Raw genomic sequence first — 26,250 nt, 5'->3', positions numbered from 1 at the left:
TAAAGTGAATCACGAGTGTCAAGTAAATTACTGATATCGTCATATGATAAAGACGCGATTAACAACGTGACAATCCGACTTGTCCTTGAATACACTGCAAAAAGTCAGGTGGTGGCCGCAAAATAAAAGGGTGGAATGCCATCTCCGGGTTGGGGAGGAGATCTTGCCCCAAGTGGAGGAAATCAAGTACCTAGGAGTCTTGTTCACGAGTGAGGGAAAAGTGGATCGTGATATCGACAGGCAGATCGGTGCGGCGTCTTCAGTAATGCGGACGCTGTATCGATCCGTTGTGGTGAAGAAGGAGCTGAGCCGGAAGGCAAAGCTTTCAATTTACCGGTCGATCTACGTTCCCTTCCTCACCTATGGTCTTTGGGTTATGACCGAAAGGACAAGATCACGGGTACGAGTGGGCGAAATGAGTTTCTTCCGCCAGGTGGCGGGGCTCTCCCTTAGAGATAGGGTGAGAAGCTCTGCCATCCAGGAGGAACTCAAAGTAAAGCCGCTGCTCCTCCACATCAAGAGGAGCCAGATGAGGTGGTTCGGGCATCTGGTCAGGATGCCACTCGAGCGCCTCCCTAGGGAGGTGTTTAGGGCACGTCTGACCGGTAGGAGGCCACGGGGATGACCCAGGACACGTTGGGAAGACTATGTCTCCCGGCTGGCCTGGGAACGCATCGGGATTCTCCGGGAGGAGCTGGAGGAAGTGGCTGGGGAGAGGGAAGTCTGGGCTTCCTTGCTTAGGCTGCTGCCCCCGCGACCGGACCTCGGATAAGCAGAAGAAGATGGATGGCCGCAAAATAACGTCTCGCGGGCCGCAATTGGCCCGCGTGTCTGAGACCCCTGAGCTATAGTGATGCACGGTTGGTTATGGTTTAAATTCATACCCAACAATTGCTACGACGACTTTTTATTGTCTACTGCAGTGGTTCTAAACCTTTTTTCAGTGATGTACCCCCTGTGAACATTTGTATAATTCAAGTACCCCCTAATCAGAGCAAAGCATTTTTGGTTGAAAAAAAAGAGGAAAAGAAGCAAAATACAGCCCTATGTCATCAGTTTCTGATTTATTAAATTGTATAACAGTGCAAAATATTGCTCATTTGTAGTGGTCTTTCTTGAACTATTTGGAAAAAAAGATTTAAAAATACCATATTTCCTTGAATTGCCACAGGGCATATAGTATGCGCCTGCCTTGAATTACTGCCGGGTCAAACTCGCTTCCCAAATTAATTAGCGCATGCTTAGTATTACCGCCTGGTCAAACTCGTGACGTCACGAGTGACACTTCCCCTCTCATCATTTTCAAAATGGAGGAGGCTGATTTCAATACCGGTAATTTGAAATCGCATAAAGGGAGGAAGATTAAGATCTATTCAGTAGGATTTAAGGTCCAAGCTTACATCACACTAATTTTTTTACTGCATGCCTTTGGTAAGTGCCGGAGTGAGAAGAGGTTTTAAAATAATTAGCGCATGCTTACTTTTACCGCATGCCTTTGGGAAGTGCAGGAGTGAGAAGAGGTTTTATATTATTAACGCCCCGGCGGCAATTTAAGGAAATTTGGTAACTAAAAACTTGTTGATAAATAAACAAGTGATTTAATTATAAATAAAGATTTCTACACAGAGAAGTAATCAACTTAGAGGGCCCTCTTTGGGGATTGTAATAGAGATCTATCTGGATTCATGAATTTAATTCTAAGCATTTCTTCACAAAAAAAGAAATCTTTAACATCAATATTTATGGAACATGTCCCCCAAAAAATCTAGCTGTCAACACTGAATACTGCATTGTTGCATTTCATTTCACAGTTTATGAACTTACATTCATATTTTCTTGAAGTATTATTCAATGAATATATTTATAAAGGAATTTTTAATAATGCTATTTTTAGAATATTTCTAAAAAAAATCTCACGTACACCTTGGCATACCTTCAAGTACCCCCAGGGGTACGCCTACCCCCATTTGAGAACCACTGGTCTACTAAGTTAAATTTTTTAATGATTTCTGCTGGTGGTGTGCCTCCGGATTTTTTTAATGAAAAAAAAGTGCCTCGGCTCAAAAAAAAGGTTGAAAAACACGGAACAGCTTCTCAAGATCCGGCTCCCTCTTAAAGGCCTAATGAAATGAGATTTTCTTATTTAAACGGGGATAGCAGGTCCACTCTATGTGTCATACTTGATCATTTTGCGATATTGCCATATTTTTGCTGAAAGGATTTAGTAGAGAACATCCACGATTAAGTTCGCAACTTTCGGTGCTACGAGAAAAGCCCTGCCTCTACCGGAAGTCGCAGACGATGACGTCACATGTTTGATGGCTCCTCACATATTCACATTGTTTTTAATGGGAGCCTCCAACAAAAAGTGCTATTGGGACCGAGAAAACGACAATTTCCCCATTAATTTGAGCGAGGATGAAAGATTCGTGTTCGAGGATATTGATAGCGACGGACTAGAAAAAAGAAAAAAACGTGATCGCATTGGGACGGATTCCGATGTTTTTAGACACATTTACTAGGTTAATTCTGGGAAATTCCTTATATTTCTATTGTGTTGCTAGTGGTTTAGTGAGTTAAATAGTACCTGATAGTCGGAAGGGTGTCTCCACGGGTGTCTTGACGCCAATGTCGCAGGGGAGTCGACGGCAGCTATGGACGACACAAGCTCAGCTTTTCTCCGGTAAGAACTGACTTTTTAACCACAATTTTTTCACCGAAACCTGCTGGTTGACATGTGGTCGGGATCCATCTTGATCCATAGTAAAGTTTCACCTCCAGGAATTTTAAACAAGGAATCACCGTGTGTTTGTGTGGCTAAAGGCTAAAGCTTCCCAACTCCACCTTTCTACTGTGACTTCTCCAATATTAATTGAACAAATTGCCAAAGATTCAGCTACACAGATGTCCAAAATACTGTGTAATTATGCCGTTAAAGCAGACGACTTTTAGCTGTGTGTGTGTGCGCAGCGCTCATACTTCCGAAAAACCCGTGACGTCTTGCGTACACGTCATCATTACACGTTTCGAAGACGAAACTCCATCCATCCATCCATCCATCCATCATCTTCCGCTTATCCGAGGTCGGGTCGCGGGGGCAGCAGCCTAAGCAGGGAAGCCCAGACTTCCCTCTCCCCAGCCACTTCGTCTAGCTCTTCCCGGGGGATCCCGAGGCGTTCCCCGGCCAGCCGGGAGACATAGTCTTCCCAATGTGTCCTGGGTCTTCCCCGTGGCCTCCTACCAGCTGGACGTGCCCTAAACACCTCCCTAGGGAGGCGTTCGGGTGGCATCCTGACCAGATGCCCGAACCACCTCATCTGGCTCCTCTCCATGTGGAGGAGCAGTGGCTTTACTTTGAGTTCCTCCCGGATGGCAGAGCTTCTCACCCTATCTCTAAGGGAGAGCCCCGCCACACGGCGGAGGAAACTCATTTCGGCCGCTTGTACCCGTGATCTTATCCTTTCGGTCATGACCCAAAGCTCATGACCATAGGTGAGGATGGGAACGTAGATCGACCGGTAAATTGAGAGCTTTGCCTTCCGGCTCAGCTCCTTCTTCACCACAACGGATCGATACAACGTCCGCATTACTGAAGACGCCGCACCGATCCGCCTGTCGATCTCACGATCCACTCTTCCCCCACTCGTGAACAAGACTCCTAGGTACTTGAACTCCTCCACTTGGGGCAGGGTCTCCTCCCCAACCCGGAGATGGCACTCCACCCTTTTCCGGGCGAGAACCATGGACTCGGACTTGGAGGTGCTGATTCTCATTCCGGTCGCTTCACACTCGGCTGCGAAACTCCAGGGAAATTTAAAATTGCAATTTAGTAAACTAAACCGTCCGTATTGGCATGTGTTGCAATGTTAATATCTCATCATTGATATATAAACTATCAGACTGCGTGGTGGGTAGTAGTGGGTTTCAGTAGGCCTTTAAAACAGCCATTAATCCCATCTCGTCACGTGACCTAGCGAAGTGAAGACGAACATGCTTGCGACTTTTCCAGATGCTTTACGGTATCCCGCTACCACGACTTCCGCCCGCAGTCGCGCTTTGTTTACAGTGAGCTACTGCTAGCCTGCTAGCTCAAGGCAGCGTTCAGGATGGCCGCGCCAAGCTAACGGTCGACCACTCCTCTGCGTTAAAACGTTCCACACTCGGCCACCTTGGAGCCTTTATAGGCCTTCTCCAGTTACTAATTGTTGTCGTCGTCTGGCCCGCGCAGCCAACATGTCGACCGGCGTGGCTCTCCACAACCAGATAGGCTCCATCATCACCGCTATGTGTAACGCCGCCGCGGCTCAGATCGCCAAAGTAGTGGAGGACGGCATGGTGGTGCTTCGACTGGAGCTGTCCCAACGAGAGCAGGAGATCAGGAGGCTGAGAAGCAGCGTGGAGGTGCTGCACGGCGAGCTGAGAGCCGCCAGATTCACGACGGGCCTGCGAGGGCAGCCCCTCGGCTTGAATGGTGATGTGGACCCGACTGGAGATGCACACTTCACACAGAGAAGTAGTTTGTCTTGGTCGTCTAGACCTGCATGGCTTAGAATACAACTCAGATATAGTAACAAAATCACAGGTTATAAGACATTGAGGCACGTTTATGACTTATTTACGGAATCAAAATGCTTGCTTTTACGTGTTTTTAGCTACTAAATAACTAATTTAACGTCTCTATTTACTTTTAGCACGCGTGCGCATGCGCGGTGTGGAACGATTCACAAATCCTTCACTATTGGTTCTAATTTTGTGTACAAAGGCCTGTTTCCGTATGAGTTGGGAAATTGTCCATCCATCCATCCATTTTCTACCGCTTATTCCCTTTCGGGGTCACGGGGGGCGCTGGCGCCTATCTCAGCTACAATCGGGCGGAAGGCAGGGTACACCCTGGACAAGTCGCCACCTCATCGCAGGGCCAACACAGATAGACAGACAACATTCACACTCACATTCACACACTAGGGCCAATTTAGTGTTGCCAATCAACCTATCCCCAGGTGCATTAGATGTAAATATAAACGGAATACAATGATTTGCAAATCATTTTCAACCCATATTCAGTTGAATATGCTACGAAGACAACATATTTGATGTTCAAACTGATAAACCTTTTTTTTTTTTTGTCAAATAATTATTAACTTTAGAATTTTATGCCAACAACACGTGACAAAGAAGTTGGGAAAGGTGGCAATAAATACCGATAAAGTTGAATAGTGCTCATCAAACACTTAAATGGAACATCCCACGTGTGTGCAGGCTAATTGGGAACAGGTGGGTGCCATGATTGGGTATAAAAGCAGCTTCCATGAAATGCTAAGACATTCACAAACAAGGATGGGGCGAGGGTCACCACTTTGTGAGCAAATTGTCCAACAGTTTTAGAACTACATTTCTCAACGAGCTCTTGCAAGGAATTTAGGGATTTTACCATCTACGGTCCGTAAAATCGTCAAAAAGTTCAGAGAATCTGGAGAAATCACTGCACGGAAGCGATGATATTACGGACCGCTGATCCCTCAGGTGGTACTGCATCAAAAACCCACATCAGTGTGTAAAGGATATCACCACATGGGCTCAGGAACACTTCATAAAACCACTCCCAGTAACTACAGTTGGTCGCTACATCTGTAAGTGCAAGTTAAAACACTACTATGCAAAGCCAAACTCATTTATCAACAACACCCAGGAACGACGCCGGCTTCGCTGGGCACGGGCTCACCTAAGATGGACTGATGCAAAGTGGAAAGGTATTTCTGTGGTCTGACGAGTCCACATTTCAAATTATATTTGGAAACAGAGGACGTGGTGTCCTCCAGAACAAAGAGGAAAATAACCATCCGGATTGTTATAGGCACAAAGTTCAAAAGCTAGCCTCTGTGATGGTATGGGGGTGTATTAGTGCCCCAGGCATGGGTAAGTTACCCATCTGTGAAGGCACCATTAATGCTGAAAGGTCCGTACAGGTTTTGGAGCAACATATGTTGTCATCCAAGCAACGTTATCATGGACGCCCCTGCTTATTTCAGAAAGACAATGCCAAGCCATGTGTTATAACAGCGTGGTTTCGTAGTAAAAGAGTGCGGGTACTTTCCTGGCCCGCCTGCAGTCCAGACCTGTCTCCCATCGAAAATGTGTGGCGCATTATGAAGCCTAAAATACGACAGCTCGCCCCATCCTTGTTTGTGAATTACTTGGCATTTCATAGAAACTGATTTTATACCCAATCATGGCACCCACCTGTTCCCAATTAGCCTGCACACCTGTGGGATCTTCCAAATGAGTGTTTGAAAAGAATTTCTCAACTTAATCCGTTTTTATTGCCACCTTTCCCAACTTCTTTGTCACATATTGCTGGCATCAAATTCTAAAGTTAATGATTATTTGCAAAAAAAAAAAAAAAAAAAGGTTTATTAGTTTGAACATCAAATATGTTGTCTTTGTAGCATATTCAACTGAATATGGGTTGAAAATGATTTGCAAATCATTGTATTCCGTTTATATTTACATCTAACACAATTTCCCAACTCATATGGAAACGGGGATTGTAGTCTAATGTTAAAGAAACAAAAACACTGCAGTTTTAAGTTACTTTGTAAAACATTGGTCAAAGATTCTTTGTTTGACAGGCGCGGTCTGATGTTTTAAACCTGTGTTACACTGTCAAAACATAGTTAAAGATTTTGCACTTGAGATGAGCGCACTTCGGTTTTTTGGAATATACTCCACAAAAGTTAGTAAAAAATCCATGTGAAAGGAGCACATTTCTATGTCTTAAAGCCCTACTGCAGAAATGTTGGTCAAAGATTGTTTACACAACAGGAAAACTAACGGTTTTAGGAACCTGCTGTAATAATGCTAGTTGAAGTAGTAGTTTTCTGGATCTCAGATATAGTAACAAAATCACAGGTTATAAGACATCGAGGCACGTGTACGACTTATTTACGGAATCAAAATCCCTGCTTTTACGTGTTTTTAGCTACTAAATAACTAATTTAACATATCTATTTACTTATAGCACATGTGGTGTGGAACAATTCACAAATCTTTCACTATTGGTTCTAATTTTGTGTGTAAAGTTAATGCAAGGCCCAGTAATAGTCTATTGTTAAATAAACAAGAACACTGCAGTTTTAATTCACTTTGCAAAACATTAGTCAAAGCTTATTTATTTGACAGGTGCGGTTTGATGTTTTAAACCTGTGTTACACTGTCAAAACACAGTTAAAGATTTTGCACTTGAGATGAGCGCACTTCTGTTTTTTGGATTATACTCCACAAAACTAGTCTAATATCCATGTGAAAGGAGCCCATTTCTATGTCTTAGAGCCCTACTACAGAAATGTTGGTCAAAGATTGTTTACATAACAGGAAAACTCTTTAGGAACCTGCAGTAATAATGCTCATTGAAGTAGTAGTTTTTCTGGATCTCAGATATGGTACCAAAATCCCAGGTTATAAGACATCGAGGCACGTATACGACTTATTTACTGAATCAAAATCCTTGCTTTTACGTGTTTTTAGCTACTAAATAACTAATTTAAAGTCTCTATTTAGTTTTAGCACGCGTGCACATGCATGGTGTGGAACGATTTACAAATTCTTCACTATTGGTTCTAATTTTGTGTGTAAAGGCCCTGTAATAGTCAAATGTTAAAGAAACAAGAACATTGCAGTTTTAAGGTACTTTGCAAAACATTAGTCAAAGATTCTTTATTTGACAGGCTCGGTTTGATGTTTCAAACCTATGATACACTGTCAGAACATAGTTTAAGATTTTGTACTTGAGATGAGTGTTCTTCTGGTTTTTGGAATACACTCTATACAAGCTAGTCAAAAATCCATGTGAAAGGAACCCATTTCTGTGTCTAGGGCTTTAAGACACAGAAATGGGCTATCGCAGAAATGATGGTCAAAGATTGTTTACATAACAGGAAAACTCTAACGGTTTTAGGAACCTGCTGTAATAATGCTAGTAGAAGTAGTAGTTTTCTGGATCTCAGATATACAAACAAAATCACAGGTTATAAGACATCGAGGCACGTGTACGACTTATTCACAGAATCAAAATGCTGGCTTTTATGTGTTTTTAGCTACCAAATAACTATTTTGACGTCTCTATTTACTTATAGCACGTGTAGTGTGGAAAGATTCACAAATCCTTCACTATTTGTTTCTAATTTTGTGTTTAAAGTCCCTGTAATAGTCTAATGTTAAAGAAACAAGAACACTGCAGTTTTAAGTTACTTTGTAAAACATTAGTCAAAGATTCTTTATTTGACAGGCGTGGTCTGCCGTTTTAAAACTGTTACACTGTCAAAACATAGTTAAAGATTTTGTACTTGAAATGAGCGCATTTCTGTTTTTTGGATTGTACTCCACAAAAGCTAGTCAGATATCCTCCATGTGAAAGGAGCCCATTTCTGTGTCTTAAAGCCCTACCGCAGAAATGTTGGTCAAAGATTGTTTACATAACAGGAAAACTCTTAACGGTTTTAGGAACCTGCTGTAATAATGCTTGTTGAAGTAGTAGTTTTTCTGGATCTCAGATATAGTAACAAAATCCCAGGTTATAAGACATCGTGGTGTGAAATAATTCACAAATCCTTCACTCTTGGTTCTAATTTTGTGTGTAAAGTTAATGCAAGGCCCTGTAATAGTCTATTGTTAAATAAACAAGAACACTGCAGTTTTAATTCACTTTGCAAAACATTAGTCAAAGATTATTTATTAGACAGGTGCGATTTGATGTTTTAAACCTGTGTTACACTGTCAGAACATAGTTAAAGATTTTGCACTTGAGATGAGCGCACTTCTGTTTTTTGGAATATTCTCCACAAAAGCCAGTCAAAAATCCATGTTAAATGAGACAATTTCTGTGTCTTAAAGCCCTACCGCAGAAATGTTGGTCAAAGATTGTTTACATAACAGGAATTCTCTAACGGTTTTAGGAACCTGCTGTAATAATGCTTGTTGAAGTAGTAGTTTTTCTGGATCTCAGATATAGTAACAAAATCCCAGGTTATAAGACATCGAGGCACGTATACGACTTATTTACGGAATCAAAATCCTTGCTTTTACGTGTTTTTAGCTACTAAATAACTAATTTAAAGTCTCTATTTAGTTTTAGCATGCGTGCGTATGCATGGTGTGGAACGATTTACAAATTCTTCACTATTGGTTCTAATTTTGTGTATAAAGGCCCTGTAATAGTCAAATGTTAAAGAAACAAGAACACTGCAGTTTTAAGTTACTTTGCAAAACATTAGTCAAAGATTCTTTATTTGACAGGCTCGGTTTGATGTTTCAAACCTATGATACACTGTCAGAACATAGTTTAAGATTTTGTACTTGAGATGAGTGTTCTTCTGGTTTTTGGAATATACTCTATACAAGCTAGTCAAAAATCCATGTGAAAGGAACCCATTTCTGTGTCTAGGGCTTTAAGACACAGAAATGGGCTATCGCAGAAATGATGGTCAAAGATTGTTTACATAACAGGAAAACTCTAACGGTTTTAGGAACCTGCTGTAATAATGCTAGTAGAAGTAGTAGTTTTTCTGGATCTCAGATATACAAACAAAATCACAGGTTATAAGACATCGAGGCACGTGTACGACTTATTCACAGAATCAAAATGCTGGCTTTTATGTGTTTTTAGCTACCAAATAACTATTTTGACGTCTCTATTCACTTGTAGCACGTGTAGTGTGGAAAGATTCACAAATCCTTCACTATTTGTTTCTAATTTTGTGTTTAAAGTCCCTGTAATAGTCTAGTGTTAAAGAAACAAGACCACTGCAGTTTTAAGTTACTTTGCAAAACATTAGTCAAAGATTCTTTATTTGACAGGCGTGGTCTGACGTTTTAAAACTGTTACACTGTCAAAACATAGTCAAAGATGTTGTACTTGAGATGAGCGCATTTCTGTTTTTTGGAATATTTTCCACAGAAGCTAGTCAAATATCATCCATGTGAAAGGAGCCCATTTCTGTGTCTTAAAGCCCTACCGCAGAAATGTTGGTCAAAGATTGTTTACATAACAGGAAACCTCTTAACGGTTTTAGGAACCTGCTGTGATAATGCTAGTAGAAGTAGTAGTTTTTCTGGATCTCAGATATAGTAACAAAATAACAGGTTATAAGACATCAAGACATGTACGACTTATTTACGGAATCAAAATCATTGCTTTTACGTGTTTTTAGCTACTAAATTCTTCACTATTGGTTCTAATTTTGTGTATAAAGGCCATGCAATAGTCTAATGTTAAATAAACAAGAACACTGCAGTTTTTAGGTACTTTGCAAAACATTAGTCAAAGATTCTTTATTTGACAGGCGCGGTCTGATGTTTTAAACCTGTGTTACACTGTGAAAACATAGTTAAAGATTCTTTATTTGACATATGCGGTCTGATGTTTTAAACCTGTGTTACACTGTCAAAACATAGTTAAAGATTTTGTACTTGAAATGAGCGCATTTCTGTTTTTTGGCTTATACTCCACAAAAGCTAGTCAGATATCATCCATGTGAAAGGAGCCCATTTCTGTGTCTTAAAGCCTTACTGCAGAAATGTTGGTCAAAGATTGTTTACATAACAGGAACACTCTAATGGTTTTAGGAACCTCCTGCAAAAAATGCTAGTAGAAGTAGTACTTTGTCTGGATCGTTTTGACTTGCATGACTTAGAATACACCTCAGTTATTGTAACAATATCACAGGTTATAAGACATCGAGGCATGTATACGACTTATTTACCGAATCCAAATGCTTGCTTTTACGTGTTTTTAGCTACCAAATAACTATTTTAACATCTTTATTTACCGTATTTTTTGGAGTATAAGTCGCTCCGGAGTATAAGCCGCACCTGCCGAAAATGCATAATAAAGAAGGAAAAAAACATATATAAGTCGCACTTTTGCATTTTTTGGGGGGAAATTTATTTGATAAAACCCAACACCAAGAATAGACATTTGAAAGGCAATTTAAAATAAATAAAGAATAGTGAACAACAGGCTGAATAAGTGTACGTTATATGCCGCATAAATAACCAACTGAGAAGGTGCCTGCTATGTTAACCTAACATATTATGGTAAGAGTCATTCAAATAACTGTAACATATAGAACATGCTATATGTCTAGCAAACAATCTGTCACTCCTAATCAATAAATCCCATGAAATCTTATACGTCTAGTCTCTTACGTGAATGAGCTAAATAATATTTTTTGATATCTTACTGTAATGTTAATAATTTCACACATAAGTCGCTCCTGAGTATAAGTCGCACCCCCGGCCAAATAATGAAAAAAACTGCGACTTATAGTCTGAAAAATACGGTACTTATAGCACGCGTGGTGTGGAACTATTCACAAATTCTTCACTATTGGTTCTAATTTTGTGTGTACAGTTAATGCAATCCCCTGCAATAGTCTAATGTTAAAGAAACAAAAACACTGCAGTTTTAAGTTACTTTGCAAAACATTAGTCATAGATTATTTATTTGCCAGGTGCGGTCTGATGTTTCAAACCTGTGTTACACTGTCAAAACACAGTTAAAGATTTTGCACTTGAGGTGAGCACACTTCTTTTTTTGGAATATACTCTATTAAACTAGTCAAATATCCATGTAAAAGGAGCCCATTTCTGTGTCTAAAGCCCTACCGCAGAATCGTTGGTCAAAGATTGTTCACATGACAGGAACACTAATGGTTTTAGGAACCTGCTGCAAAAATGCTAGTAGAAGTAGTAGTTTGTCTGGATCGTTTAGACTTGCATGACTTAGAACATGGGTGTCAAACTCTGGCCCACGGGCCAAATTTGGCCCTCCGTGTGATTTCATTTGGCCCTTGAGGTAATATGAAATTAAGATTAGAGCTGGCCCGCCAGTATTATACACCTCTGTAACACTGCATTCACCGCTGATACTCATACTTGCCAACCCTCACGATTTTCCCGGGAGACTCCCAAAGTTCAGTGCCCCTCCCGAAAATCTCCCGGGGCAACCATTCTTCCGAATTTCTCCCGATCTCCACCCGGACAACAATATTGGGAGCGTGCCTTGAAGGCACTGCCTTTAGCGTTCTCTACAGCCTGTCGTCACGTCCGCTTTTCTGCCATACAAACAACGTGCCGGCCCAGTCACACAATATATACTGTAAATAAATGATAAATGGGTTGTACTTGTATAGCGCTTTTCTACCTTCAAGGTACTCAAAGCGCTTTGACACTACTTCCACATTTACCCATTCACACACACATTCACACACTGATGGAGGGAGCTGCCATGCAAGGCGCCAACCAGCACCCATCAGGAGCAAGGGTGAAGTGTCTTGCTCAGGACACAACGGACGTGACGAGGTTGGTACTAGGTGGGATTTGAACCAGTGACCCTCGGGTTGCGCACGGCCACTCTCCCACTGCGCCACGCCGTCCCTAATATGCGGCTTTAACACACACAAGTCAATGGAAGGCATACTTGATAAACAGCCATACATGTCACACTGAGGGTGGCCGTATAAACAACTTTAACACTTTTACAAATATGCGCCACACTGTGAAGCCGCACCAAACAAGAATGACAAACACATTTCGGGAGAACATCCGCACCGTAGCACAACATAAACTGAACAGAAGAAATACCCAGAACCCCTTGCAGCACTAACTCTTCTGGGACGCTACAATATACATCCCCGCTACCACCAAACCCTGCTCCCCCCTCCCAATTTTTATTTAAATTTTATTTGATATGCCATTGATATTTTTTAATCATTATTATAATTTCAAACTCAATTTTGCATGTGACTATAAAGTTATATAAGCCTTGCTTGTTTAATATTCAATGCAAAACTTGTTTGGGTCCCTATTAAAAGGTTAATTTGTTCAACATTGGCCCGCGGCTTTGTTCAGTTTTAAATTTTGGCCCACTCTATTTGAGTTTGACACCCCTGACTTAGAATAAACCTCAGATATAGTAACAATATCACAGGTTGTAAGACATCGAGGCACGTATACGACTTAGTCACGGATTTAAAATTCGAACAGTTCGTACTGCTGAAAACAATGCAAGCAGAGAGGCATTTTTTGTTTGAGAAAGCCTAAATGGCACCTCGTACCCATTGAGAACAGACGCCAGCCTGACCACAACGCATATATAATGAGCTCTACGTGACGTCATGTAAATCCAAGCCGTATATTGATATTGTTACACCTGCCATCCATCCATCTGATCGTAATTGTGATCAAAAATGTAATCATTAAATGATCCTGAAATTTAAAGTCCTGTGGGGAGTGCTCAGAGAGTATGTGGTAACGGACTGTTTGATTGTGGCGGTCCGCTCCCTGTAAGATCAGTGTCAGAGTTTGGTCCGCATTGCCGGCAGTAAGTCGGACTCCTTTCCAGTGAAGGTTGGACTCCGCCAAGGCTGTCCTTGGTCACCGATTCTGTTCATAACTTTTATGGACAGAATTTCTAGGCGCAGTCAAGGTGTTGAAGGGATCTAGTTTGGTGGCTGCAGGATTAGATCTCTGCTTTTTGCAGATGATGTGGTTCTGATGGCTTCATCTGGCCAAGATCTTCAGCTCTCACTGGATCGGTTCGAAACCGAGTGGGATGAGAATCAGCACCTCCAAGTTCGAGTCCATGGTTCTCGCCCAGAAAAGGGTGGAGTGCCATCTTCGGTTTGGGGAGGAGATATTGCCCCAAGTGGAGGAGTTCAAGTACTTCAGAGTGTTGTTCACAAATGAGGGAAGGGTGGATCGTAAGGTTGACAGGCGGATCGGTGCGGCGTCTTCAGTAATGCGAACACTGAATCGATCCATTGTGGTGAAGAAGGAGCTGAGCCGGAAGGCAAAGCTCTCAATTTACCGGTCGATCTACGTTCCCATCCTCATCTATGGTCATGAGCTTTGGGTTATGACCGAAAGGACTAGATCACGAGTACAAGCGGCTGAAATGAGTTTCCTCCGCCGGGTGGCATGGCTCTCCCTTCGAGATGGGGTGAGAAGCTCCGTCATCCGGGAAGAGCTCAAACTAAAGCCGCTGCTCCTCCACTTTGAGGGGAGCCAGATGAGGTGGTTCGGGCACATCCAACCAGTAGGAGGCCACGAGGAAGACCCAGGACACGTTAGGAAGACTAGGTCTCCCGGCTGGCCTGGGAACGCCTCGGGATCCCCTGGTAGAAGCTGGACGAAATTGCTGGAGAGAGGGAAGTCTGGGCTTCCCTGCTTAGGCTGCTGCCCCCGCGACCAGACCTCGGATAAGCGGAAGAAGATGGAACTTAAGTAGATATATAATAATTTTGAAAACAATAATACAGCAGGAAATGACACAGTATGTTAATAATTGCATATGTCAGCAGCCAAATTAGGAGCCTTTGTAAACTGTTTATACATACCAAATATACAGTGGGGCAAAAAGGTATTTAGTCAGCCACCGATTGTGCAAGTTCTCCCACTTAAAATGATGACAGAGGTCTGTAATTTTGATCATAGGTACACTTCAACTGTGAGAGACAGAATATGAAAAAATATCCAGGAATCCACATTGTAGGAATTTTAAATAATTTATTTGTAAATTATGGTGGAAAATAAGTATTTGGTCAACCATTCAAAGCTCTCACTGATGGAAGGAGGTTTTGGCTCAAAATCTCACGATACATGGCCCCATTCATTCTTTCCTTAACACGGATCAATCGTCCTGTAACTTAGCAGAAAAACAGCCCCAAAGCATGATGTTTCCACCCCCATGCTTCACAGTAGGAATGGTGTTCTTGGGATGCAACTCAGTATTCTTCTTCCTCCAAACACGACGAGTTGAGTTTATACCAAAAAGTTCTATTTTGGTTTCATCTGACCACATGACATGCTCCCAGTCCTCTGCTGTATCCTCCATGTATCCATTTTGGTATAAACTCAACTCGTTGTGTTTGGAGGAAGAAAAATACTGAGTTGCATCCCAAGAACACCAAACCTACTGTGAAGCATGGGGGTGGAAACATCATGCTTTGGGGCTGTTTTTTTGCTAAGGGGACAGGACTATTGATCCGTGTTAAGGAAAGAATGACTGGGGCCATGTATCGTGAGATTTTGAGCCAAAACCTTCCATCAGTGAGAGCTTTGAATGGTTGACCAAATACTTATTTTCCACCACAATTTACAAATAAATTCTTTAAAATTCCTATAATGTGAATTCCTGGATTTTTTTTCACATTCTGTCTCTCACAGTTGAAGTGTACCTATGATAAAAATTACAGACCTCTGTCATCATTTTAAGTGGGAGAACTTGCACAAATCGGTGGCTGACTAAATACTTTTTTGCCCCACTGTATAGCACAGGGTTAGGGAACCTGCGACTCTAGAGCCAGATGTGGCTCTTTTGATGACTGCATCTGGCTCTCAGATAAATCTTAGCTGACATTGCTTAACACGATAAGTAATAAATGACTCGGCTGGTAATCACAGGGTTAAAAATAACGTTCAAAATTAAAAACATTCTCATGCATTTTATTCCATCAATCCAAGAAGTCGCATTAATGGTAAGAAGTATTTCATTTATTATTTGTTAGCTTCAGAATAACAATGTTATTAAAAAGAATAAGAGGATTTATTATAATCTAAAAATGTTAATCTAACTTAAAAATGCGCACATTTAGTTGTATTCAGTGTTAAAAAATATTGGTAACACTTTAGTATGGGAAACATATTCTAAGTAACAAAGACTTAAGAGTTATTTGGACACTAGGGGACCATATAAGGGTTAGGGTTACTAATAAGCAATAATTCTGAGGTTATAAGGGAAGACTCTTAGTTAATGGCTTACTGCTTGTAAAATAAGGCCATGCAGGAAAAGGCATTAATAAGTACTTAAAATGACTAATTAAGAGCCAATATGTTACGAATTTGCATGTTAATAATAACTAATTAATGGTGAATATGTTCCCCATATCAAAGTATTACCAAAATATAATATGGCTCTCACGGAAATACGTTTTTGAAATATTTGGCTTTCATGGCTCTCTCAGCCAAAAAGGTTCCCGACTCCTGGTATAGCTGAAGGCTGCAATATGTACTGTGTATCGCAATATACATTTTAAGCCATATCCCCATCCTTATTGGCAGCCAAATGAGTGACAATGTGTCTACTTCTATGTCCACAGGGTGTCTGAGCAACTCTGAGGCTGAGAGGGCGAATCCTGAAAAGGTCCTAAGTGACTTTCCGAATCATGACGTACCTGTAAAGCGAGAACCCCTGGAAGAGGATAAATGCGGTCAACCCCGACAGCTAGTAGAAGAGCAGAACCGGTATGAAAATGCTGACGCTGAGTGGAGACGGCGTCAAAACCCGCCCAGCAACTCCTACGGAGCAGCTTCCGAGTCTCCCATGGACATCCGGCAGGCCGCGCCGTGTGGCAGCTCTTATGGCCGCAGTCCGCACCGCAACCTGTACAGCACCATGCGAAGGAGGATGGTCAATCGCTTGATGTTCAAGCGAGGCTTTGCCTGTCCGTTCTGCGGCAAATGTTTCGAGCACTCCGGAAACCTGGAGAGGCACAAAAGGATCCACACGGGAGAGAAACCGTTCCGCTGCGAGATCTGCGGGAGGCGCTTTAATCAGAAGTGCAGTCTCAAGGAGCACATGAAGATTCACCAAAGATGTACGTTCCAACAATGACATGACTGAAATAATATTCATAAGATAAATAAAATGTCCGTCTGTACTCACAGGTCTGCAGGTCCCACCGACAGACGTCCAAATGGCGGCACAGAAACAAAACAGTGCCGACACGCAGCGGCCACCAGCAGAGGGAGACATTCATGCCGCGGCCAAGCTGATTTCTTTGACCGAATCGTCCCAGACATCAGCACAAGTCAAGTCCGAGCTGCTGGAGGAGAGCGTAACACAGCCAAAAAGAGAAGAGGTGGACAGTGACGGTCAGCAGAGATCGCCCAGGTCTAACGGCCCGAGCAATAGCGAACAAGCAGAGAGATCAGCACAGGATGTCAATTCCTTCCCAGGTGGTCCTCCGTTAGTCTCGCCACAAGCGGAGTCTTCTTGCAGCACCTTCGCCTTCCCAGGGAAACCTTTCGGAGAGGTCGGCAACCACATGATGTCGCAGCCACCGTACGCAACGCCGGGAGTCTGTCGGATGACCGAGGACGCTGCCGCCGAGTCCCAGAACGGCACAAGCTCCTTCTACCAGACGTCCAGGCCGAAGAAGTGCTTCATCTGCTCGTACTGCGGGAAGATGTTTGTGCGCGCCGGACACCTGGAGCGCCATTTACGCATCCACACAGGCGAGAAGCCGTACGGCTGCGACATCTGCGGCCGCTGCTTCAACCAGAAGTCTAGTCTCAAGTGTCACATGAAGACTCACAGAAACGGTACGTGACCGATGCCGAGGGGTTTTAAATGTTAAAAACGCATTAAGGGTGGGACGGTACACCAACTTCATGGTTCACAACCTAACTCGGTTTTTAACCTTCCTCTTGTGTTAGATTTCTGTTACCATCTCTTATGTTAAAGACTCCTAGGTACTTGAACTCCTCCACTTGGGGCAGGGTCTCCTCCCCAACCCATGGAGTGCCATCTCCGGGTTGGGGAGGAGACCCTGCCCCAAGTGGAGGAGTTCAAGTACCTAGGAGTCTTGTTCACGAGTGAGGGAAGAGTGGATCGTGAGATCGACAGGCGGATCGGTGCGGCGTCTTCAGTAATGCGGACGTTGTACCGGTCCGTTGTGGTGAAGAAGGAGCTGAGCCGGAAGGCAAAGCTCTCAATTTACCGGTCGATCTACGTTCCCATCCTCACCTATGGTCATGAGCTTTGGGTCATGACCGAAAGGATAAGATCACGGGTACAAGCGGCCGAAATGAGTTTCCTCCGCCGTGTGGCGGGGCTCTCCCTTAGAGATAGGGTGAGAAGCTCTGCCATCCGGGAGGAACTCAAAGTAAAGCCGCTGCTCCTTCACATCGAGAGGAGCCAGATGAGGTGGTTCGGGCATCTGGTCAGGATGCCACCCGAACGCCTCCCTAGGGAGGTGTTTAGGGCACGTCCAACCGGTAGGAGGCCACGGGGAAGACCCAGGACACGTTGGGAAGACTATGTCTCCCGGCTGGCCTGGGAACGCCTCGGGATCCCCCGGGAAGAGCTAGACGAAGTGGCTGGGGAGAGGGAAGTCTGGGTTTCCCTGCTTAGGCTGTTGCCCCCGCGACCCGACCTCGGATAAGCGGAAGATGATGGATGGATGGATGGATGGATGGATGTTAAAGGCCTACTGAAACCCACTACTACAGACCACGCAGTCTGATAGTTTATATATCAATGATGAAATATTAACATTGCAACACGTGCCAATACGGCCTTTTTAGTTTACGAAATTGCTATTTTAAATTCCCCGCGAGGTATCCTGTTGAAAACGTCACGGAATGATGACGCGTATGTTGTCGCGTGCTTGTGACGTTATTGGTTGGAGCGGACAGGTTCTCCCAGCACCACTCAAGGCTAAAAGTAGTCTGTTTTTATCGCATAATTACACAGTATTTTGGACATCTGTGTTTCTGAATCTTTTGCAATTTGTTCAATTAATAATGGAGACTATAAAGAAGAATGCTGTTGGTGGATTGCAGCTGGCTTTAGCAACCGAAACACAGCCGGTGTTTCTTTGTTTGTTGTGAAGCTTTAGCGAACATGTTTCTCTACCACATGTCAACCAGCAAGTTTTTGGATGAGAAAATTGTGATATTAAGTCGGCTCTTACCGGAGACTTGAGCGGAGTCCAGTCCGATGACCATGGATGAAGTACTGGCTGTCCAGAGTCGGGACCAAGGATGGACCGCTCTTCTGTGTATCGGTTGGAGCGGTCCATCTCTACGCTGCTGATCGGACTCTGCTTTGGATGGTTTCCTGTGGACGGGACTTTTGCTGCTGTCTTGGATCCGCTTTGAACTGAACTCTCGCGACTGTGTTGGAGCCACTATGGATTGAACTTTCACAGTATCATGTTAGACCCGCTGGACATCCATTGCTTTCGGTCCCCTAGAGGGCGGGGGTTGCCCACATATGAGGTCCTCTCCAAGGTTCTCATAGTCATCATTGTCACTGGCGTCCCACTGGGTGCGAGTTCTCCTTGCCCACTGGGTGTGAGTTTTCCTTGCCCTTATGTGGGTTCTTCCGAGGATGTCGTAGTCGTAGTGGTTTGTACAGTCCTTTGAGACATCTGTGATTTAGGGCTATATAAATAAACATTGATTGATTGATTGAGTTTGCGTCCTCCTGCAGCAGCTGTCAAAAAGGCAGCTGTGATCTTGGCTCCTGCATTGGCTTCTCTCAGAGACACTGGCGGTCACCGCAGCCCTCCGACTTTCAGGTATGACTTTATATCTCACTAAAACACTATTAACACAATAAGCAGATAAGGGATTTACCAGAATTATCCTAGTAAATGTGTCTAATATCTGAATTGCTCCCACTGCCGTCGCCTTTGTTTTCTAGTGCTTCACTCTAACTTTCCTCATCCACAAATCTTTCATCCTCGCTGAAATTAATGGGGAAATCGTCGCTTACTCGGTCCAAATCGTTCTTGCTGCTGGTGGCTATGATTATAAACAATGTGAGGGTGTGAGGAGCCCTACAACCCATGACGTCACGCACACATCGTCTGCTACTTCCGGTAAAGGCAAGGCTTTTTTATTAGCGGCCAAAAGTTGCAAACTTTATCGTCGGTGTTCTCTACTAAATCCTTTCAGCAAAAATATGGCAATATCGCAAAATGATCAAGTATGACACATAGAATGAACCTGCTATCCCCGTTTAAATAAGAAAATCTCATTTCAGTAGGCCTTTTAAGGGTCAATTTTGACCCATGTCTTAAATCAGCTGTAAAATACACTGAAAACAATGATCTATCATCCAATTTGTTTCTCATATCTTGGTTACCTTGTTAGGGTTCCTTATCCATGAAAATATTGGTTTTAATATTTTTGGTGTGGGCCATTGGGACTTTTTTTTTTGTCAGTATACCCCTCGATTTCAATTTAAAAAATGGTAAAATGAATGAAGAGTACTGTATAAATAAATAGAAGGTTGTTGTGTAACCTGACTATTACTGAGGGGTGTTAGAACACATCTCTTAAATAAAAAAGTTTAATTTATTTTTTCATTTTAATAATTTTATACTGAATTGACCTCACATGTCAGGACATGCCCGTCTTTGTTTGATTTTGTACTGGATAACAAAGTAAAATGAGAATCCCCTAAAGCTCACATGACTGGGAGAGGAGCTGACTGTCAGTGTGTTCAGTTTTGGCTCGAATTATTGCTTGATAATCTTGTTTTTATAACGGGGTCGAAACCGACCCTAACAACACCAAGGTCCTAATTTTAAGCAGAGCATTTTATAATTTAGTAAAAAAAAAATAAAAATGTTTTGTTTTGTTGAAAAATAGATGTTCCTGGAAAAAGTCAAAATGCCTTGATGCAAAAAAAATAATTATGTGGTTTTTTTATGCATTTAAAAACTGAAATGGACACAAGACGAAGGTTAAGGTCGCAGGTTATTCATTTAGGGTCCAAAAACGGTACATAAAACTGCTTAGTTTTTGCTCTCGTTGGCACTATTTCTGACCAAAATCTGCAAATATATTTATTTACCACTTTGTAGACATGTTACTACAACTTACACTTACACTTTCTCTCAATTTTAATGTGTAAGCAGTGGCACAAACATTCATGTCATTTCAAAACAGAAAGTGCAAGATTGTCAGAGACATTTTAAAACAAGCTATAAGTGCACTTTTGTGAATGATGTCACCAACATGACATATCAAAACAACACTAAATTAAAGTGTACTTTTTGTACAGAACACCACTACAATAGTTTTAAATAAATAAAGTGCACTTTTGTGCATGATGTCACACAAGATATTTCAATAACTGTTAAATAAAAATTAGCTGCATAATAGGTTCCTGCGGACGTTATCTCCTTCTATTGTTGACTTTTTTTCATACGGTGTAGATCTGGAAATAGTTACTTTGACATTTTGTTGGTGTGGCACCGGCCAGAGATGTTGACATGCAGAGTTTCAAGCAGTCTTCATCCTCTAGCGGGTGACTTTTCAAATGATGCTACATTAGCAGTGATGCTACTTTTTGTAGCAACGCTTTTGCCGCATAAATGTTGAAAATATTCCTGCTTGAAGCCAAACCACCGCCAGATGATGGGAATGAATTTTTCCTCCATTTGTTACCAGATTCGCACCTTCTCTCTCCCGTATTACCACCTGCACCTCACCGTTAGCATCACAGCTAACGTTAGTCATTTTCTATATCGCACAGACACAAACCTGCGATAAGTCGAGTATATGGATATATCGCCCCGCCCTACTGTGATCTGATGTTTTGTTTTTTTTAAAGAAAAGTTTTCACTGCACTACATTAAACTGGTGCCGAAGCGCATACCTGTAAAGCCGTTTTAGCCAATCAGAAAAAAAAGAAGTAATTCACGTCAGAAAAACGCATCATAACAAACAATGACGACTTATTCCTGAATATTACATTACAAAGATTATAATGTCGATAAAACAGTGAACAAAAACAATTTAAAATTTTTAAAGTCTTTTTATTTCATGTAAAGAAAAAATAAATATTTTTGATAACAATCAGGTTGTGTGCTATTTATTTGCTATTGCAACATGTTATTTAGTGCACAAGCTCTGTGTAATGCAGTGGTTCTCAAATGGGGGTACTTGAAGGTATACCAAAGGGTACGTGTGATTTTTAAAAAATATTATAAAAAAAGCAACAATTCAAAAATCTTTTATAAATATATTCATTGAATAATACTTCCAACAAAATATGAATGTAATAAATTGTTAAAATAAATGCAAAAATGTAATATTCAGTGTTGACAGCTAGGTTTTTTGTGGACATGTTCCATAAATATTGATGTTAAAGATTTCTTTTTTTGTTAAGAATTGTTTAGAATTAAGTTCATGAATCCAGATGGATCTCTATTACAATCCCCAAAGAGGGCCCTTTAAGTTGATGATTAAGTCTATGTGTAGAAATCTTGATTTATAATTGAATCACTTGTTTATTTTTCAACAAGTTTTTAGTTATTTTTCCTTTTTTTCCAAATAGTTCAAGAAAGACCACTACAAATGAGCAATGTTTTGCACTGTTATAACATTTAATAAATCAGAAACTGATGACATAGTGCTGTATTTTACTTCTTTATCTATTTTTTTCAACCAAAAATGCTTTGCTCTGATTAGGGGGTACTTGAAATAAATAAATGTTCCCAGGGGGTACATCACTGAAAAAAGTTTGAGAATTACTGATTTAAAGGCCTACTGAAATGAGATTTTCTTATTCAAACGGGGATAGCAGGTCCATTCTATGTGTCAAACTTGATCATTTTGCGATACGGCCATATTTTTGCTGAAAGGATTTAGTAGAGAACATCGACGATAAAGTTTGCAACTTTTGGTCGTTAATAAAAAAACGCCTTGCTTGTACCGGAAGTAGCAGGCGATGTGCGCGTGACGTCACGGGTTGTGGAGCTCCTCACATCCTCACATTGTTTGCAATCATGGCCACCAGCAGCGAGAGCGATTCGGACCGAGAAAGCAACAATTGTCCAAGGATGAAAGATTCGTGGATGAGGATAGTGAGAGTGAAGGACTAGAAAAAAAAAAGGCGAGGGGAGTGGGATCGATTCAGATGTTATTAGACACAATTACTAGGATAATTCTGGAAAATCCCCTATCTGCTTATTGTGTTACTAGTGTTTTAGTGAGATTATATGGTATCTGAAAGTCTGGAGGGGTGTGGCCACGGGTGTGGTGACCGCCAGTGTCTCCGGTGGGAGGAGGTAAGAGAGTCCGCAACTGCAGAAAGACGCAAGCTTCGCTCATGTCTACGGTAAGAGACGACTTATTACCACAATGTTCTCACCGAAACCTGCCGGTTGACATGTGGTCGGGAACCATGTTCGCTTGACTGCTCTGATCCATAGTAAAGCTTCACCTTCGGGAATGTAAACAAGAAAACACAGGCGGTGTTTGTGTTGCTAAAGGCAGCTGCAATACACCGCTTCCCACCTCCATCTTTCTTCTTTGACTTCTCCATTATTAATTGAACAAATTGCAAAAGATTCAGCAACACAGATGTCCAGAATACTGTGTAATTATGCGATTAACGCAGACTACTTATAGCTGGGATCGGGCTGGAAAAAAATGTCCGCTACAACCCGAGACGTCACGCGCACGCGTCGTCATACCGACGTTTTCAACAGGATACTTTGCGCGAAATTTCAAATTGCATTTTAGTAAACTAAAAAGGCCGTATTGGCAAGTGTTGCAATGTTAATATTTCATCATTGATATATAAACTTTCAGACTGCGTGGTCGGTAGTAGTGGGTTTCAGTAGGCCTTTAATGTTAAGAAAAAAAAAATATTTTGGATAATAACGATCAGGTCGTGTGCTATTTATTTGCTATTGCAACATCTTATTTAGTGCTCAGGCTCTGTTTAATGGTATGTAATGGACTAAATGCACATGTAAGTGTTTAAAGTGTGTGTGTGTGTGTGTGTGTGTGTGTGTGTGTGTGTGTGTGTGTGTGTGTGTGTGTGTGTGTGTGTGTGTGTGTGTGTGTGTGTGTGTTTAAAGTCAGGAGCACAGAAGAGCAGGCGGAAAATTCCCTGACGATGCCCGACAGTGGACTGCAGGAAAAGGGGCTGGAAGCCAAGACTGGGCCTGGGTCTTTGGAGGACCAGCTAACGGGATACAGCGACTCGGGAAGGAGCGACGCTTTAATTTTGAACCACGCCAATTATCCTCTGAGTGCCTCAGCCGGCGCCGCCAACGAGTGGCAAAATATGAAAGAGCTGCCGTTCCTCGATGGGAAAGTGAAGATGGACATTCTGTCCTTGGATCCCTTCTCACAGATGGGGATACCACCCCAGTGCTCGAATTTGATCCTGGGTCCCGATCGCCACTTTGACCATGACACCAGCTCGGGGAGAATCGGAACTTTATCGGAGTTCAATCTGCCGTCCGCTGTCGGCCAGGAGGATTCCGGCGTCGGTGCCGCCAGCGCGCAGAATTGCTACATTTGCTCTGCCTGCGGGCAAAGTTTTGACTCTTTCATTTTGTTTGAAAGGCACCAGTGCAAGCCCACTTGAGCGCAAATGTTGAGATCTTCAACCAACTAACTGAACGTGCACATGAAGAGTCACTTCGCTACCATTGCAGTGTTTCCCCATATATTAATTTATTTGTGCCATATGTTATCTTTTCGCTCATAATCACATTACAATAATCAGTCCCTGCGGGATAAAGCAATGTTGTGATGGCACAAATTCAACTAATCACTGCAATTTTGTCCATTACCCTCAATCAGCGTAATTGTTAAAATTCGAATTTGCCTCTAAGCAACCCAAGTCAACTTTCCAATCATACAGTGGGGCAAAAAAAGTATTTAGTCAGCCACCGATTGTGCAAGTTCTCCCACTTAAAATGAGGACAGAGGTCTGTAATTTTCATCATAGGTACACTTCAACTGTGAGAGACAGAATGTGAAAAAAAAATCCAGGAATTCACATTGTAGGAATTTTAAAGAATTTATATGTAAATTATGGTGGAAAATAAGTATTTGGTCAACCATTCAAAGCTCTCACTGATGGCTCAAAATCTCACGATACATGGTCCCATTCATTCTTTCCTTAACACGGATCAATCGTCCTGTCCTCTTAGCAGAAAAACAACCCCAAAGCATGACGTTTCCACCCCCATGCTTCACAGTAGGTATGGTGTTCTTGGGATGCAACTCAGTATCCTTCTTCCTCATAACACGACGAGTTGAGTTTATACCAAAAAGTTCTATTTTGGTTTCATCTGACCACATGACATTCTCCCAATCCTCTGCCGTATCACCTATGTATCCATTTTGGTATAAACTTAACTCGTCGTGTTTGGAGGAAGAAGAATACTGAGTTGCATCCCAAGAACACCATACCTACTGTGAAGCATGGGGGTGGAAACATCATGCTTTGGGGCTGTTTTTCTGCTAAGGGGACAGGACGATTGATCCGTGTTAAGGAAAGAATGAATGGGGCCATGTATTGTGAGATTATGAGCCAAAACCTCCTCCAATCAGTGAGAGCTTTGAATGGTTGACCAAATACTTATTTTACACCATAATTTACGAATAAATTCTTTAAAATTCCTACAATGTGAATTCTTGGAATTTTTTTCACATTCTGTCTCTCACAGTTGAAGTGTACCTATGATGAAAATTACAGACCAGTGTCATCATTTTAAGTGGGAGAACTTGCACAAATCGGTGGCTGACTAAATACTTTTTTGCCCCACTGTATTTGTCTATTGTCTAGAACATGGGTAGGGAACCTATGGCTCGCGAGCCAGATGTGGCCCTTTTGATAACTGCATCTGGCTCTTGGGTAAATCTGAGCTGACACTGCTTAACACAATAAGTGATTAATAATTCCACTTGTAATCACAGTATTAAAAATAACGTTCAAAATATAAAACCTTTTCATGCATTTTTATGTTCAAGAAGTTGCGTTAATGTTAAGAAGTAATTTATTTATTATTGGTTAGTGTGGGGTTTGCCCTCCTGGGGGTTCTTCAGACCACCAAGCACCGACATGAGAGCCTGTTTCTGGGTTACAATATTGTTTAATTTTTCAATAAGTCTCTTAGTTGCTTTCCAGCAATTTTCTTTTTCTCTTTTGTCCTCGCTCGCACTCTGGCTCCAGCCCCAACTCCATCTCTCCTCCTGGCTGCTGCTTCTAAACAGAGCGACAGGTAATTAGTTAACAAGGCCCAGGTGGGCCTTCTATGCACCTGTCGCTGATTTCGAGGCTGGTCCTCGCTTTGCTGCAGGCCACGCCCCATCCACAGTTATCTTCAGAATAATAATGTTATTAATAAGATTAAGAGACCTATTATACTGTAGAAATATTGGTCTTACTTAAAAATGCACGTGTTTAGTTGTGTTCAGTGCTAAAAAAAATATTATATGGCTCTTACAGAAATACATTTTCAAATATTTGGCTTCTTGGCTCTCTCAGCCAAAAAGGTTCCCGACCCCTGGTCTAGGAAAAACAGCAACATGTAACCATTTTTTGAAGTCTTTATTTATCAAATGACACAATTGTCGTCTTTCTGCACAGCTCAGATCTACTTTTGGTTCCTATCCACGGCACTAAGTCTTGTGGGTAATGTAGTATAT

At 42.0% G+C, this 26,250-nt stretch overlaps 1 protein-coding gene across 2 annotated transcripts; it reads left to right on the top strand.

Annotated features, from left to right (window-relative positions):
- The first annotated feature begins 4,005 nt into the window (after nt 1-4,005).
- Nucleotides 4,006-24,540, top strand: LOC133567924 (zinc finger protein CKR1-like). 2 transcript variants are annotated; one of them, XM_061919544.1, is made up of 4 exons: nt 4,006-4,513; nt 16,155-16,652; nt 16,723-17,379; nt 23,664-24,540. In XM_061919544.1, exons 1-4 carry the CDS (start codon nt 4,234-4,236, stop codon nt 24,176-24,178), a joined length of 1,950 nt encoding a protein of 649 aa, XP_061775528.1. In that variant the 5' UTR covers nt 4,006-4,233; the 3' UTR covers nt 24,179-24,540. The 2 variants fall into 2 exon arrangements, with proteins under 2 accessions (XP_061775528.1, XP_061775529.1); XM_061919545.1 differs by having other exon boundaries at nt 4,008-4,471; nt 23,664-24,539.
- The last annotated feature ends 1,710 nt before the right edge of the window (nt 24,541-26,250 follow it).

This window comes from Nerophis ophidion, linkage group LG14, assembly GCF_033978795.1.
Source record: "Nerophis ophidion isolate RoL-2023_Sa linkage group LG14, RoL_Noph_v1.0, whole genome shotgun sequence".
In the NCBI taxonomy this organism is placed as follows: Eukaryota; Metazoa; Chordata; class Actinopteri; order Syngnathiformes; family Syngnathidae; genus Nerophis; species Nerophis ophidion.
This window is presented reverse-complemented; position numbering and strand designations above follow the sequence as displayed.